The sequence below is a fragment of the Panulirus ornatus genome, chromosome 27 (genome assembly GCF_036320965.1).
Source record: "Panulirus ornatus isolate Po-2019 chromosome 27, ASM3632096v1, whole genome shotgun sequence".
Classification (NCBI taxonomy): Eukaryota; Metazoa; Arthropoda; class Malacostraca; order Decapoda; family Palinuridae; genus Panulirus; species Panulirus ornatus.
Window position 1 is genome coordinate 14267540 of NC_092250.1, and position 18614 is coordinate 14286153.

At 38.3% G+C, this 18614-nt stretch overlaps 2 protein-coding genes across 3 annotated transcripts in view; one reads left to right on the plus strand and one right to left on the minus strand.

Annotated features, from left to right (window-relative positions):
• LOC139757588 (thyrotropin-releasing hormone receptor-like) overlaps nt 1–18614 on the plus strand; it is an 833567-nt gene that overhangs the window by 130395 nt on the left and 684558 nt on the right. The window lies entirely within an intron of this gene.
• in (protein inturned) overlaps nt 1–18614 on the minus strand; it is a 63425-nt gene that overhangs the window by 22300 nt on the left and 22511 nt on the right. For both annotated transcript variants that reach the window (XM_071678187.1, XM_071678186.1), the window contains exons 11-16: nt 15624–15701; nt 13687–13927; nt 10021–10074; nt 7004–7066; nt 5895–6092; nt 1474–1523 (exon numbers count right to left, since the gene is read on the minus strand). In XM_071678187.1, coding sequence (XP_071534288.1) covers nt 1474–1523; nt 5895–6092; nt 7004–7066; nt 10021–10074; nt 13687–13927; nt 15624–15701 — 684 coding nt within the window. The remainder of the gene's footprint in view (nt 1–1473; nt 1524–5894; nt 6093–7003; nt 7067–10020; nt 10075–13686; nt 13928–15623; nt 15702–18614) is intronic.

Sequence of the window (18614 nt, forward strand, 5' to 3'; positions counted from 1 at the left end):
GTACAAATAGAAGAAAAAGGTACAAATAGAAGAAAAAGAAATGAGGATTTCAGGAGGGGAAAGTTAATAAGAATTACAAAAGACTAACAAACTCTTCTGGAAAGAGGTTCAGAGATTAAGAAGAAACGACTCTTTGTGTAAGGAGCAGCAGCATATGAAACAAGTTTGGGAGAAAGTGAATGAAAAAGGATGAAGTGTGTAAGAGATAGAGAATATATTTTACAGAAGTCCTTGGAAATGGAGGTGAATGGAATGTGTTTATTGGTACATTAGGATTAAAAGTAAGGAGAGAAACGAATAAATAATTGGAAAGGAATATATTACTAAGGAAGAAATAAGATTAATAAAGCTCAGGAAAAATGGAAAAGCAGGGTGTATATCTGGAGAGGAGTCATGGGGTGAAACTCCCATTAAGTTGGCCTAAAAACGTGTATTGGAGCATAGAAAAGTGGTTAGGAGCCTGATGATGAAGGCAGTTATCTTATTGTTTCCCTATTTAAATGAAAAGGAAGTAAAAATTATATGCATGAATTACAGAGAAATATGGTTAATTCGCATAGTTGGCAAAGTATATGGTAGGATGGTGACTGACCCAGTTAGGATTACTGACACCCTTGCTGGTTAAGAACAAGGTGGAAAGAGTGTAGTGGACCAGGTTTTTGCACTTACACAAGTAATAAAGAAATTTCTAGAAAAAAAGGTGTATGCAACATTCACTAAGAAAATTTAATAGGAGGCATTCTTGATCCAGCTATGATATCTGAATGTCAAACCCAAGTGGATAGATGTCAGAGTAAGCAAAAAATTAAGAGCAGTGGATGGTAAACTTGCACGGTATAATTAGGAAGGTAGAATGAAAAATGAAAATGTAAGAAGGTTCTTTGATGTGAAAATGTTATTAGTGTAGACAATATTAGCTTATAGACAAAAGAATATTTGGATAATACAGTCAAGTAAAATGTAAAGCAAATGTTAAGTTGGTCAGATGATATACAACAGTTATGCATATGGTACAAAGGGTAAGGTGGATTCAGGATGAGACAGACAGGTGTATAGAGAGATCTGATTGGGTATATGGATATTTGACATAAGAAGGCTGGGGAAATGACTGGGAATCAGATGCAATTGAGGTATTTTGTGGATGGAGATGGTATGAATGGAGACAGTGATCTTGATGAATCATCTGAAACTAAAACTGTAAAGCAGTAAAGTGAAAAATTAAGAACTTTGATAGATGTGAATGGCCATGTTTTACCATGGTGCATTGAACATGAGATGAATATATGTGTGAGTGAGTTGAGAGGTTGTACATAACTGATCCATCTGTGAAACCAAGATTAAAGTACTGATGATAGATAGATTGACATTATACATATATACGTAGACAGAGACATATAGACAGATCAACAGGTAGATAAATAGATTGATAGACAGATAAGAAGACAACAAACTGATGGATGAATAGGAACTTACAATTCAGTGACTCCTCCTGCTTCAAGAAGAAGACCTAAGAGACAGTGGTTCTGTAGACAAATAAGAAATTTTCATATGAACAAACCATCTTTTGTTTTAAATATGCTCATACACATTTAATTTCTTGCCAGAGAAAGACATGGATTCAGCAATTCCAGAAAATTATGACAAATTAATGATAAAGAAGTAAAAGTGGTTAAACTGAACAATCTCCTATGTGGAGCCTTATTTCTTCCTGTTGGTATTTCACCTCTCTTTTTGGTATAAATTCAGTGACTCCCTTGAGCAATGTAATACATAACTAAAACTTTACACAGTATTACCTATTTCTTATTTTTTCCTCCTCCACTTATTTTCTACTTTATAAGGTAATTTTCAAACAATTATACTTCACCACTTATATACTTTAAGAGAACTTTTTTGAGAGAACTTTTGTTTCCTTGTGTACACATACATTTTCATAACTAACAGTGCAAGAATTATGCAAGTGCTTCACTTTGGTTGTGATTCTGCGAAAGTTTCGTGTGATACTATTATGGGCCTGTCAACAGATTGCATGCAATTATAGTGTTCTAATCTCTCAAAAAGATAAAACAGAGAAGGGGCCAAGTGAGAATATTCCCTCTAAGGCTCAGTCCTCTGTTCTTAATGCTACCTTGCTAATGTGGGAAATGGCAAATATTTATGTATGTATGAAGAATGTATGAAGTAGAGTGTTTTAGATATCTGGGAGTGGATCTGGCAGCAGATGGAACCATGGAAGCGGAAGTGAATCGTAGGGTGGGGGAGGGAGCGAAAATCCTGGGAGCCTTGAAGAATGTGTGGAAGTCGAGAACATTATCTCTGAAAGCAAAAATGGCTATGTTTGAAGGAATAGTGGTTCCAACAATGTTGTATGGTTGCGAGGCGTGGGCTATGGATAGAGTAGTGCGCAGGAGGGTGGATGTGCTGGAAATGAGATATTTGAGGACAATATGTGGTGTGAGGTGGTTTGATCGAGTAAGTATTAATAGGGTAAGAGAGATGTGTTGTAATAAAAAGAGTGTGGTTGAGAGAGCAGAAGAGAGTGTTTTGAAATGGTTTGGTCACATAGAGAGAATGAGTGAGGAAAGATTGACGAAGAGGATATATATGTCAGAGGTGGAGGGAACGAGGAGAAGTGGGAGACCAAATTGGAGGTGGAAAGATGGAGTGAAAAAGATTTTGAGTGATCGGGGCCTGAACATGCAGGAGGGTGAAAGGCGTGCAAGGAATAGAGTGAATTGGAATGATGTGGTATACCGGGGTCGACGTGCTGTCAATGGATTGAACGAGGGCATGTGAAGCGTCTGGGGTAAACCATAGAAAGTTGTGTGGGGCCTGGATGTGGAGAAGGAGCTGTAGTTTCGGTGCATTATTACATGACAGCTAGAGACTGAGTGTGAATGAATGGGGCCTTTGTTGTCTTTTCCTAGCGATACCTCGCACACATGAGGGGGAAGGGGGTTGTTATTTCATGTGTGGCAGGGTGTCGATGGGAATTAATAGAGGCAGACAGTATGAATTATGTACATGTGTATATATGTATATGTCTGTGTGTGTATATATATGTATACGTTGAGATGTATAGGTATGTATATTTGCGTGTGTGGATGTATATGTATATACATGTGTTTTATACTTTGTTGCTGTCTCCTGCGTTAATGAGGTAGCGCAAGGAAAGTAACGAATGAATGGCCCAACCCACCTACAAACACATGTATATACATACACGTCCACACACAGCACATGTACATACCTATACATCTCAACGTATACATATATATATACACACAGACATATACATATATACACATGTACATAATTCATACTGTCTGCCCTTATTCATTCCCATCGCCAACCCGCCACACATGAAATGACAGCCCCCTCCCCCCGCATTTGCGCGAGGTAGTGCTAGGAAAAAACAAAGGCCACATTCATTCACACTCAGTCTCTAGCTGTCGTGTATAATGCACCGAAACCATAGCTACCTTTCCACATCCAGGCCCGACAAAACTTTCCATGGTTTACCCCAGACGTTCCACATGCCCTGGTTCAATCCACTGACAACATGTCGACCTCGGTATACCACATCATTACAATTCACTCTATTCATTGCATGCCTTTCACCCTCCTGCATGTTCAGGCCCCGACCATTCAAAATATTTTTCACTCATCTTTTCACCTCCAATTTGGTCTCCCACTTCTCCTCGTTCCCTCCACCTCTGACACATATATCCTCTTTGTCAATTTCTCCTCACTCATTCTCCATGTGACCAAATCATTTTAAAACTCCCTCTTCTGCTCTCTCAACCACACTCTTTTTATTACCACACATCTCTCTTACCCTTTCATTACTTACTCCATCAAACCACCTCACACCCCGTATTGTCCTCAAACATCTCATTTCCAGCACATCCACCCTCCTCCGCACAACTCTATCTATAGCCCACGCCTCGCAACCATATAACATTGTTGGAACCACTATTCCTTCAAACATACCCCTTTTTGCTTTCAAGATAACATTCTCGACTTCCACACATTTTTCAATGCTCCCAGAACTTTTGCCCCCTCCCCCACCCTATGATTCACTTCCGCTTCCATGGTTCCATCCACTGCTAAATCCACTCCCAGATATCTAAAACGCTTCACTTCCTCCAGTTTTTCTCCATTCAAACTTACCTCCCGATTGACTTGTCCCTCAACCCTACTGTACCTAATAACCTTGCTCTTATTCACATTTACTCTCAGCTTTCTTTTTTCACACACTTTACCAAACTCAGTCACCAGCTTCTGCAGTTTCTCAGCCGAATCAGCCACCAGCGCTGTATCATCAGTGAGCAACAACTTACTCACTTCCCAAGCTCTCTCATCCACAACAGACTGCATACTTGCCCCTCTTTCCAAAACTCTTGCATTCACTTCCCTAACAACCGAATCCATAAACATATTAAACAACCATGGAGACATCATGCCCCCCTGCTGCAAACCAACATTCACTGAGAACCAGTCACTTTCCTCCTTCCTACACATACACATGCCTTACATCCTAGATAAAAACTTTTCACTGCTTCTAACAACTTGCCTCCCACACCATATAGTCTTAATACCTTCCACAGAGCATCTCTATCAACTCTATCATATGCCTTCTCCAGATCCATAAATGCTACATACAAATCCATTTGCTTTTCTAAGTATTTCTTACATACATTCTTCAAAGCCAATGTATCCACACATCCTCTACCACTTCTGAAACCACACTCCAATCTAATGCTCTGTACATGCCTTCACCCACTCAGTCAATACCCTCCCATATAATTTCCCAGGAATACTCAACAAACTTATACCTCTGTAATTTGAGCACTCACTCTTATCCCCTTTGCCTTTGTACAATGGCACTATGCAAGCATTCTGCCAGTCCTCAGGCATCTCACTATGAGTCATACATACATTAGATAACCTTACCAACCAGTCAACAATACAGTCACCCCCTTTTTTTAATAAACTCCACTGCAGTACCATCCAAACCCGCTGCCTTGCTGGCTTTCATCTTCTGTAAAGCTTTTACTACCTCTTCTCTGTTTTCCAAATCATTCTCCCTAACCCTCTCACTTTGCACAGCACCTCGACCAAAACACCCTATATCTGCCACTCTATCATCAAACACATTCAACAAACCTTCAAAATACTCACTCCATCTCCTCACATCACCACTGTTTGTTATCACCTCCCCATTAGCCCCCTTCACTGATGTTCCCATTTGTTCCCTTGTCTTACGCACTTTATCTACCTCCTTCCGAAACATCTTTTTATTCTCCCTAAAATTTAATGATACTCTCTCACCCCAACTCTCATTTGCCCTCTTTTTTGCCTCTTGCACCTTTCTCTTGACCTCCTGCCTCTTTCTTTTTTACATCTCCCACTCATTTGCATCATTTCCCTCCAAAAATCATCCAAATGCCTCTCTATTCTCTTTCACTAATAATCATACTTCTTCATCCCACCACTCACTACCCTTTCTAATCTGCCCACCTCCCACGCTTCTCATGCCACAAGTATCTTTTGCACAAGCCATCACTGCTTCCCTAAATACATCCCATTCCTCCCCCACTCCCCTTACGTCCTTTGTCCTCACCTTTTTCCATTCTGTACTCAGTCTCTCCTGGTACTTCCACACACAAGTCTCCTTCCCAAGCTCACTTATTCTCACCACTCTCTTCACCCCAACATTCTCTCTCCTATTCTTAAAACCTCTACAAATCTTCACCTTCGCCTCCACAAGATAATGATCTGACATCCCTCCAGTTGCACCTCTCAGCACATCAACATATATATATACATATATTTGAAGAGATCACAATTGAGCAAGTGATCAACCAAAGGACAATATAACTATGACATACCATAGCAACTACTAGAAGGTAATGCTTCACCGTGCCATCAAGGGTACAGTTGGTCTCACTGGGAGGATACACTTTCCTCCAGGCCACCAATTGGCTGACTGATTCATGGGCAGTAAGGGAGAGTAGTCCATGGTGATAGGCAAAGAGCCATACAAGTCTTAAATCTTCAGACGACAAATGAGATGCTACAAGATGGCCCTATTGGTGGGGAAAAAAGTTTAGTTTATATACAAGATCCTCTTTAGATTTTTATGTTGCATGAAAAAAAAATTCATAGTAATATTATAACTGTAAGGACACATAACAGTATTGCATATGCATAACTTTCTGTGTTTAAGTTCACACATTTTCATTTAAAGAATGTCAACCATTATACAAGGTGGCAAATATAAAATATAGGATATAAAGGTTCAGAGTGGATGGGTAGCTAAAGTATGCTAGAATCAGTGAGTACAAAGTATGCTGGTTATATAGGATGGATGTATAGGTATTGTCACAATAACATATCTGTGGAGCCAGAAGAATATGTACAATAAAATGTGATAAAAAAAGACATAGTGAGATCACACCTTCCACTATTTAGTCTTGCAAGCAATTATCCAATAATAAAGCTAAAAGTAAGTACTAGAAACAAGAAAATAAAATTTGTATTTTTAATGGGAACACAAATACAGCACAGCAAGGGTAATCAGTTCATGGATGGGGAGAAAGAGACTAACAGTAATTAAGGGATTTGAAAAAAATGTACTGCAATAGGATAAACTGAAGGTAATTCAGGGGTGGAAAATCATATTTGTAGGTAGAGCAGTGTAAGTAACTGGGAATTGATGTGGGCATGAATCTTGTGTATACACTGAAGAGCTTTATGTGAGAATAGAAAAGACTTTAAGCAAAGTCTTCGAGACAGAAATGGTGTATAATCCCAGAGCTATCATTTGGGCATTACTGATCCCTGTCTAAGGAAGAGGACTCTCAGTCATGCTCACAAGATGAATCCTGCTAATAAAGGATGTATGGTCACAGATCATAATGTACAATCCAAGGACATGAATGATTCACAAACTGAAGTATGATTGATTTTCAGTGCAAATGTAAATTCTGTTTCTTACCTTATAAAACAAACAGCATCCCAGAATGTTGTACAAAGAAAGTGAGTCCTCATAATCTGAATCCTGAAAAGGAAAGGGCAGCAAATGTGATATAGGATCTTGGAATTTCAACACTACTGAGAAAAGTAATGTATCAATTGCTTACTTATCATTAAAGAAGAGTCAAATACATGGCCGTGTAAAAGATTACTTGATTCAAGTTGTTGCTGAATCTTCACACTGTGTTTACATGTAAAGTTTCTAACATTTTCATGATAGATCTTTCCAATAAATGCTTTAAGGTACTAAATCTTCGTTTTTATAATAGTCCCCATATCAGAAGGTATAAAATTCCTTGCAAGATTTCATCATACCAAACACTAGACCGACCAAGACATATAATTTTTTTCTTAATGTTAGTAGAGACAGCATGGGCAACTGAATGCCATAATTAAGGCCACATTGACTCCTGTATGACACATCATTCCAGCTCACTCTGTCCCATGCACATCTTTCACCGTTATGCATGTTCAGGCCACAGTTACTCAGAATCTTTTTCATTTCATCCTTCCATCTACAATTTGGTCTCCCCATTCTCACTGTTCCCTCCACTTCTGATGCATATATCCCCTTTGTTAACCTTTCCTCACTCATTCTTTCCATATGTCCAGACTGCTTCAGTACACTGTAGTTGTTACCAGAATCCACCTGCTTGAGGTTGCATTGCAAGTGTAAAGCTGCCTTTGGCAAGCCTGTATCACTGGGAGTACATTCTTGTCAAAAACCTTTTGATTCCAGAATAAATTATGAATCTAGAATTGAAAATAGAAATAACACTAGTTAGCATCAAAACTACAGCCTAACATAAACGAGTAACTGATGATCATAATATAGGACCAGTGATCTTGTTAACAATAAAATTAGTGCTGTATGTATGGTAAATGAATATAAACATAGTTATTTATTCATCAGTAGCTAAACAGGCTTTTTACCTTTTGTTCAATTACGGACAGGCATGAAAATAGGTATACAAAGCACATTATTAAGGTTGTGATAAGGTCAAACCACAATCTGAGGCCCACATATTTTTGAAATTCATTAAAAATTCCAAAATAAGAACACTGCTTGATCCTTACGATTACATATCTTTGATATTCTTCTTGTACCAGAAAGATATATAGGAAATAACTACATTTTTGAGAATCAGATCTTAGATATCTCTGGTAAATTTATATTCTTTCAGTACTAAGATGTCTTTTTTTATTATTATTATTTTGCTTTGTCGCTGTCTCCCATGTTTGCAAGGTAGCGCAAGGAAATAGACGAAAGAAATGGCCCAACCCACCCCCATACACATGTATATACATACACGTCCACACACGCAAATATACATACCCATACATCTCAATGTAAACATATATATACACACACAGACACATACATATATACACATGCACACAATTCACACTGTCTGCCTTTATTCATTCCCATCGCCACCTCACCACACATGGAATAACATCCCCCTCCCCCCTCATGTGTGCGAGGTATTGCTAGGAGAAGACAACAAAGGCCCCATTCGTTCACAATCAGTCTCTAGCTGTCATGCAATAATGCCCTAAACCACAGCTCCCTTTCCACATCCAGGCCCCATGGAACTTTCCATGTTTTACCCCAGACGCTTCACATGCCCTGATTCAATCCATTGACAGCACGTTGACCCCGGTATACCACATCGATCCACTTCACTCTATTCCTTGCCCGCCTTTCACCCTCCTGCATATTCAGGCCCCAATCACTCAAAATCTTTTTCACTCCATCTTTCCACTTCCAATTTGGTCTCCCACTTCTCCTCGTTCCCTCCACCTCTGACACATATATCCTCTTTGTCAATCTTTCCTCACTCATTCTCTCCATGTGCCCAAACCATTTCAAAACACCCTCTTCTGCTCTCTCAACCACATTCTTTTTATTTCCACACATCTCTCTTACCCTTACATTACTTACTCGATCAAACCACCTCACACCACATATTGTCCTCAAACATCTCATTTCCAGCACATCCACCCTCCTGCGCACAACTCTATCCATAGCCCACGCCTTGCAACCATACAACATTGTTGGAACCACTATTCCTTCAAACATAGCCATTTTTGCTTCCGGAGATAATGTTCTCGACTTCCACACATTCTTCAAGGCTCCCAGGATTTTCGCCCCCTCCCCCACCCTATGATTCACTTCCGCTTCCATGGTTCCATCTGCTGCCAGATCCACTCCCAGATATCTAAAACACTTTACTTCCTCCAGTTTTTCTCCATTCAAACTTACCTCCCAATTGACTTGACCCTCAACCCTACTGTACCTAATAACCTTGCTCTTATTCACATTTACTCTTAACTTTCTTCTTTCACACACTTTACCAAACTCAGTCACCAGCTTCTGCAGTTTCTCACATGAATCAGCCACCAGCGCTGTATCATCAGCGAACAACAACTGACTCACTTCCCAAGCTCTCTCATCCCCAACAGACTTCAAACTTGCCCCTCTTTCCAAAACTCTTGCATTCACCTCCCTAACAACCCCATCCATAAACAAATTAAACAACCATGGAGACATCACATACCCCTGCTGCAAACCTACATTCACTGAGAACCAATCACTTTCCTCTCTTCCTACATGTACACATGCCTTACATCCTCGATAAAAACTTTTCACTGCTTCTGACAACTTGCCTCCCACACCATATATTCTTAGTACCTTCCACAGAGCATCTCTATCAACTCTATCATATGCCTTCTCCAGATCCATAAATGCTACATACAAATCCTTTGCTTTTCTAAGTATTTTTCACATACATTCTTCAAAGCAAACACCTGATCCACACATCCTCTACCACTTCTGAAACCACACAAAGATGTCTGTGACTTAGAATTTTTTTGTGGTAATGATATTTCTGTAATAAAAAATTCACAGTCATTGCTATCACAAAATTATAAAATGAACTTGCCTTTAAAAAACAGTTCAAGAGAATTCGTACTTACATCATCACCATAGTCTCCTGATTCCAATTCGCTAAGGCAGTTGTCCACCTGAAGCTGAAAAGATTTCAGTATATTTAGTTCAAAATTTGTGCATCCTTACATACCAAGGAGGGAGTTTCATGATGTTGCATCAAGGTGTACTGAAAGAAGTGATCATCTTCACACACAATTATGGTACTTGTTAACCTAAAGAATTTTGAACATTCATAAAATCATCATGGAAAACTACTGGCTTATGCATGAAATATCAGAAATAATAAGGAATGAATAAGATCAGCTACAGTTCTACTTGCATTCCCGCTGTTTTCTCAAGCTCCTGCTAATTCTTCAAAGATTGCTGTATCCCACTCCTCTATCATTTTTCACTTGTTCTTCTCTTTTTTCCTTTATGTCTGCTAAGTTTATCTTAATTCCCATGTTTTCTCATTTTTAGTGCAACCACCTGGTGACTATTACGAGTCAACCATACCGTGTGAATACTTTACTTATGAGTCAACCGTACTACCATGCACAATTCCTCAGCAAACGTTTAAAGTGTTACAATTGCATCTTTGGCACAAGTTGTAGAGATGAGAAAGCATATTTCTTATTGTAAAATTAGAGGATAGCAAAAACATAATCAGACAGTGAGACAGCAGAATATAGGTTGCACCTATTTGCTTATCTAGATTTAAAAGGATAGGTTACCTTTGGAGTAAAAGAAGCTGAAGAAAGATAGATTATCCAGTTAACAATCAATGAACATTTGAATCATAACTTGCCTAAAGATATTAAATACTTCTTAATAGTGACCTTTAACTAGTTAATCATAAATTAGATAAAAATAATATAAACCCTCCCTTAACCCTTTAAAGTTTCCTTCCTGAGTTCACTTGCTGTATTTCAGCAGATGACTAAGTGTTCTGATTGTGTTAAAATGTAATGTGCAATCAGCTAGAGTGCTTGTTTATTTGGTTATATTGCTTACAAATAAAGAATAATACATGGGACAAAAGCATAATTCATTCCAGGGCTCAAGGAAGCTCTGAATTTTTGTTTTATGAAAGGGGGAAATTGAAAGTAAATGTGAATAAAAGCAAGGTTATTAAGTTCAGTGGTGCAGTGAGACAGCTTAGTTGTGATGTGAGTGTAAATGCAGAAAACCTGGAGGAAGTGTAGTCTTTTGGACACCTGGGAGTGGACATTGTAGCAAATGGAACCATGGAAGCAGACATGAGTCAGAGGGTGAGTGATGGGGCGACAGTTCTGGGAGCATTGGGAATGTGTGGAAACGGGCTGAAATATGTATGTTGGAAGGTATAGTAGTACCAGTGATGATATGTGGATGTGAGGCATGGGCTGTGGATGAGGATATACAGAAAAAGGTAGATGTGTTGGAAATTATATGTTTGAGGACAATGTGCAGTGTAAGGATTAAGTAATGATAGGGTAAGAGAGATATGGTAAAAAGAACATGGTTGAGAGAGCTGAAGAGGGTGTACTGAAATGGTTTGGACATACAGCAAGAATGAGTGAGGATAGGTTGACAAAGGTGATATATGTATCATAAGTGGAGAGGACGAGAAGTGGGAGACCAAATGAGAGAAAGAAGGATGGAATGAAAAGGCTTTAAGTAATTAGGGCCTGTACATGCAGGAGGGCAAAAAGCATCTTAGGGACAGAGTGAATGAGAGTGATGTGGTACACAGGGAGCACTGGGCCATCAATGGACTGAACTACAGCATGTGAAGCTGCTGGGGAAAACCATAAAAATGTTGTGGATAGGGTGCTGTTGTTTCTAAGCATTAGACATGACTTAGAGAATGGATGTGAGCAAATTTAGCCTTTTCTTTGTCTGTTCCTGGCACTACCTTTTAAGTTTAGGAAATGTTGAACGGAATGAACGAAAGGAAGAAAAGCGAGAAAGATGGAAAGACAATTAAATGTGCAGCACAAGCAGGAGAAAGAAATATGCATGGAACAACTACAGAGACATTTTGAAAAATTCATTATGTGGTTGAGGTCAGTCCTACATGAGCCCAGGATTCACTGTTATGTAATGAGTACCATAACAAAGAGAAACAGTGTGATTCATCAAGCAGGTTGTAAGGTGAGAAAATCTCATTGAAAGTAATGCATTTGTAAGCAGGCAATCACCCCTGGTCCTTCCACTTTTCCAAAAGAAGGAACAGAGAAGAGGGCCAGGTGAGGATATTCCCTCAAAGGCCCAGTCCTCTGTTCTTAACGCTACCTCACTATCGCGGGAAATAGCGAATAGTATGAAAAAAAAAAATATATATATATATATTATCCCTGGGGATAGGGGAGAAAGAATACTTCCCACGTATTCCCTGCGTGTCGTAGAAGGCGACTAAAAGGGGAGGGAGCGGGGGGGCTGGAAATCCCCCCCCTCTCGTTTTTTTTAATTTTCCAAAAGAAGGAACAGAGAACGAGGCCAGGTGAGGATATTCCCTCAGAGGCCCAGTCCTCTGTTCTTAGCGCTACCTTGCTAATGCGGGAAAATGCGAATAGTATGAAGAAAGATATATATATATATCTTTTCTTTCTTTCATACTATTTGTCATTTCCCGCGTCAGCGAGGTAGCGTTAAGAACAAAGGACTGGGGGAATATCCTCACCTGGCCCCCTTCTCTGTTACTTCTTTTGGAAAAAAAAAATAAAAAAAAAAAAAAATGTACTTATTACCACATCTCTAGCAATGTTATTCTTTACATGATCAATCCATCTTACACCACATCCTGTGCCAAGGCATTTCATTTTTAGCACAGCCACCATCTTCCTTTCCTTTGCTTTTAATGCCCAGGACTCTCATCCTTACAACACTGTTTAGTAATTAGGGTAAAAGAAAGTTCTCTACCCTAATGGGACCATCCTGATTGGAGCCAGCAAATTAGATTACTTTGGCAAAATTTAAAGGAGCTAAAAGTAATTTGGAGAACCTGTGGAAAAAAAATTAACATTTTTCTTACATTTCATCTGCACAGTGGAATGCCCCATAATATTCACAAATAATAAAACACCATGTATCTGGATTATATTGGGCTAGGAAATTTTTATTTTGTATAAGTTCAAATTTTTCAGATCCTTTCAGCAGTCTTTTAATTGAAGAATAGATAGAAATTCAATAAATTGGAATAGTAACTCGAGTAGTCTGGCACCATTCAAATGTGCTTATGCTAATCTAAGGACTAACTTTTAATCTTTTGGGATTTTTGCTTGTTTAAAACACTCTTGTGCAGCAAATTATAACTTGCGACCAACTCCATAATCCAGCTTGACCTTACAAGAGCCAAATGAAGCATCTGTTAGAATAATGATGTATAAAAAGATAATGATAAGAATAGTGATAAAAGAAGAATATAAACCACAGCCACTATTCTATATTCTAATCTTTGTTTGATTTTAATACAGCACTATTAGCTTTTCAATATTCAAAAAAGATATTCAAGAAAGATAATATTCAACCTCACAAAACTGCCATCCACTTCATGTACAGTATTCATATCTTGTGTTACAATTTTAATCACATCTGCTAAAATCCCTTTGTTCTACAAGCTACAGTGTTTCTAACACTTGATAAGTATCACACATCAGAAACTTTTGTTTGATTATTCCAACCCTTCAGGATCAACAGCTTGTTTTTCATCACACTTAATCACTAATTACCTTTGCTTCACCATCATCTTGCAGAATAAGCCAAGTTGGGTATGAAAACACAAAACTCTGAGGATTGATAGGAATTAGAGGCAAGTAAGGATTTAATTTGGGTGTTGTTTGCACTCCAGGTGATTCTCTGTCATGCTGCTGTGGACTTTTTCCTTCTCGTGGACCCTGACCTAAGACTGTCCCTAGTATATGACTCATCAAGTGGTCTAAGTAGGTCTTGTTTTTCATTTCACCAACTCCCCTGAAAACACAGAATGATTTCAAAATTCTGCACTCTCTTAGATTTTGAGTTTCAAAATGAATTCAAACATGTTTCAAAACATTGCTCTAAAACTGAAGCTCAAAAATATACAAAAATGATATAGCCATACTTCTTTTCATAGAATGCAAGTTCTCTCATACTTCCTCACCATTTCCCATGTTAGTGAGGTAATGCCATGAACAAATGGAGAAAAAGTGTCCCTTGCCTACATCCTCTCTCTAGCATTCATGTGTAATACATTTAAACCACAGACCCTTATACACAACTCAGCCCTAAAGACCTTTCCACAGTCTGATATGCTGTGGTTCATTTCATCAAAAGCACATCACCCTTATATGCCACATTACTCCACTTCGCGCTATCCTATGAATGCTTTTCACCTTCTTGTATGCTCAGGCCCCAAGCACTCAAAATCTTTTTCACTCCATCCCTCCATCTCCAATTTGGTCACCCCCTTCTCCTTATTCCACCACTTTTGATACATATAACCTCCTTGTCAACCTCTCCTCTCCCATTCTTCTGTTTGTCCAGACCATTTTTGCACATCCTTTTCAGCTCTTTCAACCATATTCTTCTTATAACCACAATTCTCTCTTTAATCTAACATTACTTACTAGATATACCTTCCTTATACAATAAGTTATCCTCATTAACTTCATTCCAAAAACATCCAATCTCCTACGGACATTCTCAATGACAGCCTGTGCTTCAGATATATACACCAATGTTGGGACTACCATACCTTCAACTTACCCATTTTCGCCCATCCAGATAATGACTGCTCTTTCTACATATTCCTCTGTACTCCCAGAACCTTCACCCTTTCATCCACCCTATTTCTAATCTTTACTTCCATGGTTCCATTAACTGCCAAGTCCCAGGTATTTAAAACATTTGACATCCTCCAAATTTTCTTCATTCAAATTCACACCCCCAACTAATCTGTCTTTTTGTGCTAAACCTAATAACCTTGCTTCTATTCACATTTACTCTCAACTTTCTCTTTTCATACACTCTCTTCCTTCATCTCACCACTTGCAATGACATCACTTTACATACCTCCCCATCTTAAACACTTTACAGTCCTTCAAAATATTCACTTTCTTCTTCACCTCATCACTGCCTGGTACCACTTTCCCTACTTGCCCCATTCACTGAAAGTCCCACTTGTTGTTCCGTTATTCTCACACTAAAGTGCAAGTATTCCTGAAAAACGTTTGGTTATGCAAAACTACATTATACATTATATATATTTGAAGCATGCTTTCTTGTCAAAATGCTTGTGTTATCTGAAGATGCATTCCTAATTGAAGAATTTTCAGACATAACACATGAAAAAAGTAATCTATTTAACACAAAATAGTCAATGTTCTCAATCCTCTACCTGTCCTTCATGCATAATACAATAGAAACAAGATGGTGAACATTTAACACACATTAAAAACGTTGAAATTGAAATCAATCCTTGCTATCACTGGAGCAGACAAAGGTTTAGTGGGGGTTGTGGGGGAGTTACTGGGATGAAGACAACCTCAATTTAATAATTTCCCTGTTTTTGATAGTGTATATAGCAGTAAAGGGGTATATGAATAAAAGAAAATCATTAGTACTGTAACAACATTATTAAAGCTTATAAATGAGTGAGTGAATATTATAAAAAATTATAATTACTTACTTGGATAACGTTTCAAATTCAAATTTGATAACGCTGGAAATCTGTTCCATCAGGGCAACAATATCATGGCTGGATACACTGAAAAGAGATAAAATTCGTACTCTGCAGCCATATTCTAATAAGCTATTCAAGCAAGGTCCAAGAAGTAAATGGAAAACATTTTTCCTATGTGGTAAGGAAAAAAATTTCCATTTTTCAAAACCATTTCAAGATTTCTTGTAGCACACAATGTATTGTACATTATTTTGCATCTTAAACTTATTTGATTGTGTACCCAATCTTGGCTTGTTTATCTAACACTGTTTAAGCATTTTTAGCCCCAAGCAGGATAACAAAGAATCTCAGAAGTTTGGAAGCTATACATCTCAAAACATCCAAGCACATATACATCTTTCTTTCAAACAGGATTTAGCCATTGAGTAAGGGAAAAGAGAAAACTCTGCTCCCTTTAAGGCATAATCCAGTAATATATTGTGGTCTACTTACCATCTGCCCCTAAAAGTAGGATCATCTAGTATAGCCCACTCCTAACTACCGTCCCCCTGTTGTCAAATAACGAATCCAGAGTTGCATATATCCTTAACTAATTCACTGCTCTACTCTTTCCCTAAGAAGATAGCTTTCAGCTGGTGTTGTCTCTTCAGTTGATAACAATCAATGAACTTTTCTGTTTTTGATTACTGTTTTCAGAGCTCATTCTGGATACATATGAGAACACTGGATAAGTCTATTCCTTCTGTTTAAAGCCATCTTGTGTGTAAGTTCCACATATTCCATATTGTTTACCATAATCACTGGCTTTCCCCTCCCATTGCTGTTCTCCCAACTAGATAGCAGCCTGACCTCAGTATATCAGAGACTGCTATGGAAACTGTTATTGACCATTTAGTCATGGACAGTCCAACTCAGACCTCAGAATTCTTAAACTGGAGTGAACCTGAAAGTGGCTACAGTTAATACCGAAAAAAGATTCTTGTAAAAAGGTGCAGGGAAAGGCAGACAAGGGAAAAGAGACCAGGAAAACAAAAGGTTCTTTCAGGTGATCCAAACTTATATTTCTCTCCTTTGCAGTCTGTCCCTCAAACATGAAAGCATACCCACATGAAGGGGGAGGGTAGAGAGAGAAACTTTCAGGAGAGAAGACTAAACTTAAAGGCATAAACAAATATCCTCAGTTATCAATTGAGGGCACACCTAAACCTGTTTCTATTGAAAGAGGAATATCCAGAGCCACTGAAGAAAGATAAACACCATCTACACTGAGTTACTGTCAGACAATAGTAGCAGACAAGTGCCGAAAGCCTTTTCATTGATTTTTTCCAAAGAAAAGTTTTTGAGGAAGGCTAAGGTAGAGGCCAACTTCCTTACATCATATGCTCTAGTGCAAAGTGCCAGGTTGAACCAGTAAAGAAAAGCTTTGTAATCCAACATATTGTAAAATATCCACAATATTCTGGTGATAATTTTTACCAGAAGGGATTTCATGGTTACATGGAGTGCAAATAATGCTCCCCCAATAAGCTCAGGAGAAAAGTCTTTAAGATACTTAACCCCTTAATACCAGACAGATATTCAAACAAGCAAGGTGAGCCCTCTTGACAGATAATTGTGGAATTTCTATGTAATTTCTAGGCAGTGCACCAAGCTTGAGTGGTGATTGAGGTGGCAATGCGTGATAATCTATCCCCACTCTTAGTCATCCTTCAGCCTTGTTAATGTTAGTTCATTTGCTTGAGTTTTCTAGAAGGGAAACTGGACAGCCTTTCACTAGATTTACAGAGCCAGGCAAAAGAACCTCAATTATTTGATGATGGTCTGTCTTTTGTGTAACAAAAGTTGATTAAAATGAGGCAGGAAAATGTTTTCTGGCCAAAGTGGAGATGGTGCTGCCAGCACTTGTGTGACACTGACAGTGCAATGTCTGACTGCTGTGGGTAATAATTCAGCAGACTTTTACAGTTTTGCTGTTATGAAAATCATCTACGAATGATACTGATCGTAAATAGAAAAGATATAGAATATTTGGTAAAACTTTGTAATAATTAGTAATCAATATATCGGTGTACAAAAACAGTAAAATGAGTGATGGTAACTCGCTTGACACATACACCTTACTCATGAACTTTTCAGCACATTGTGCTAAAACATATACTAAAGTTCTACACATTATTACAGGGAAAGTAGAGGACATAAATACTTTGAAATTATTTTTTATCATTGTTATATGAATATGTTTGAAACTGTAAGATTAATTACAATTTTTAAACAACTTGAAAAACATGAATTTTGAGAGTTGGCAAGGACAATATAGTGGGATGGAAGGACTTAAGTGGGAGTAAGTCATGAAGCTCCATTGATGGTGTTTTTTAAGAGTTGTCATCAAAGAAAGAAATCTTAAGTATGGACAAGCATGAATTCACCAACTCTTGTTCTAGAGCCAAGGCAATAAAAAAGTTTTCAGAAAAAGGCAGTGAGGGTTTAAAATGCCAGGTAAGCCATCAAAAGCAAATTGTCTGACTTTAGAGGAAGAAAAAAGCACTATCCCAAACTGGGCCAAATAGACAGATACCAAAACCCAGAGATAGGGGTTCATCAGGGGCACTTTTATACAAGAAAACAGTATTATTAGTCTTATTCATGTTGTGAAAAAGGCTTGAGGACTCCATACATACAGCTTGTCACATCCATGGAAACATGTTCTTCCAGGAAGAGCTAAAAGGTTTTCCAGACCGATTAGCACTGTCTTAAGTAGAAAGACAAATGCTCTCTAAAAGTTCATGTGTTTGATGTTCAGCAAACCTTTGTCTGAAGAAATGTCTGAAATGGAAAGTGTATGCTCAAGAAAATAGGATTTTGAGATTAGACATGTGCAAAAAGATAAGGTGGTCTAGAAGAACCAGAGGTATAAAGTGAAGAGTGTGGCATAGCTGTATGTCTCACTTTGGAGCTACCAGCATTACTAAACCCCCATAAGCAACTACCTGACAATGA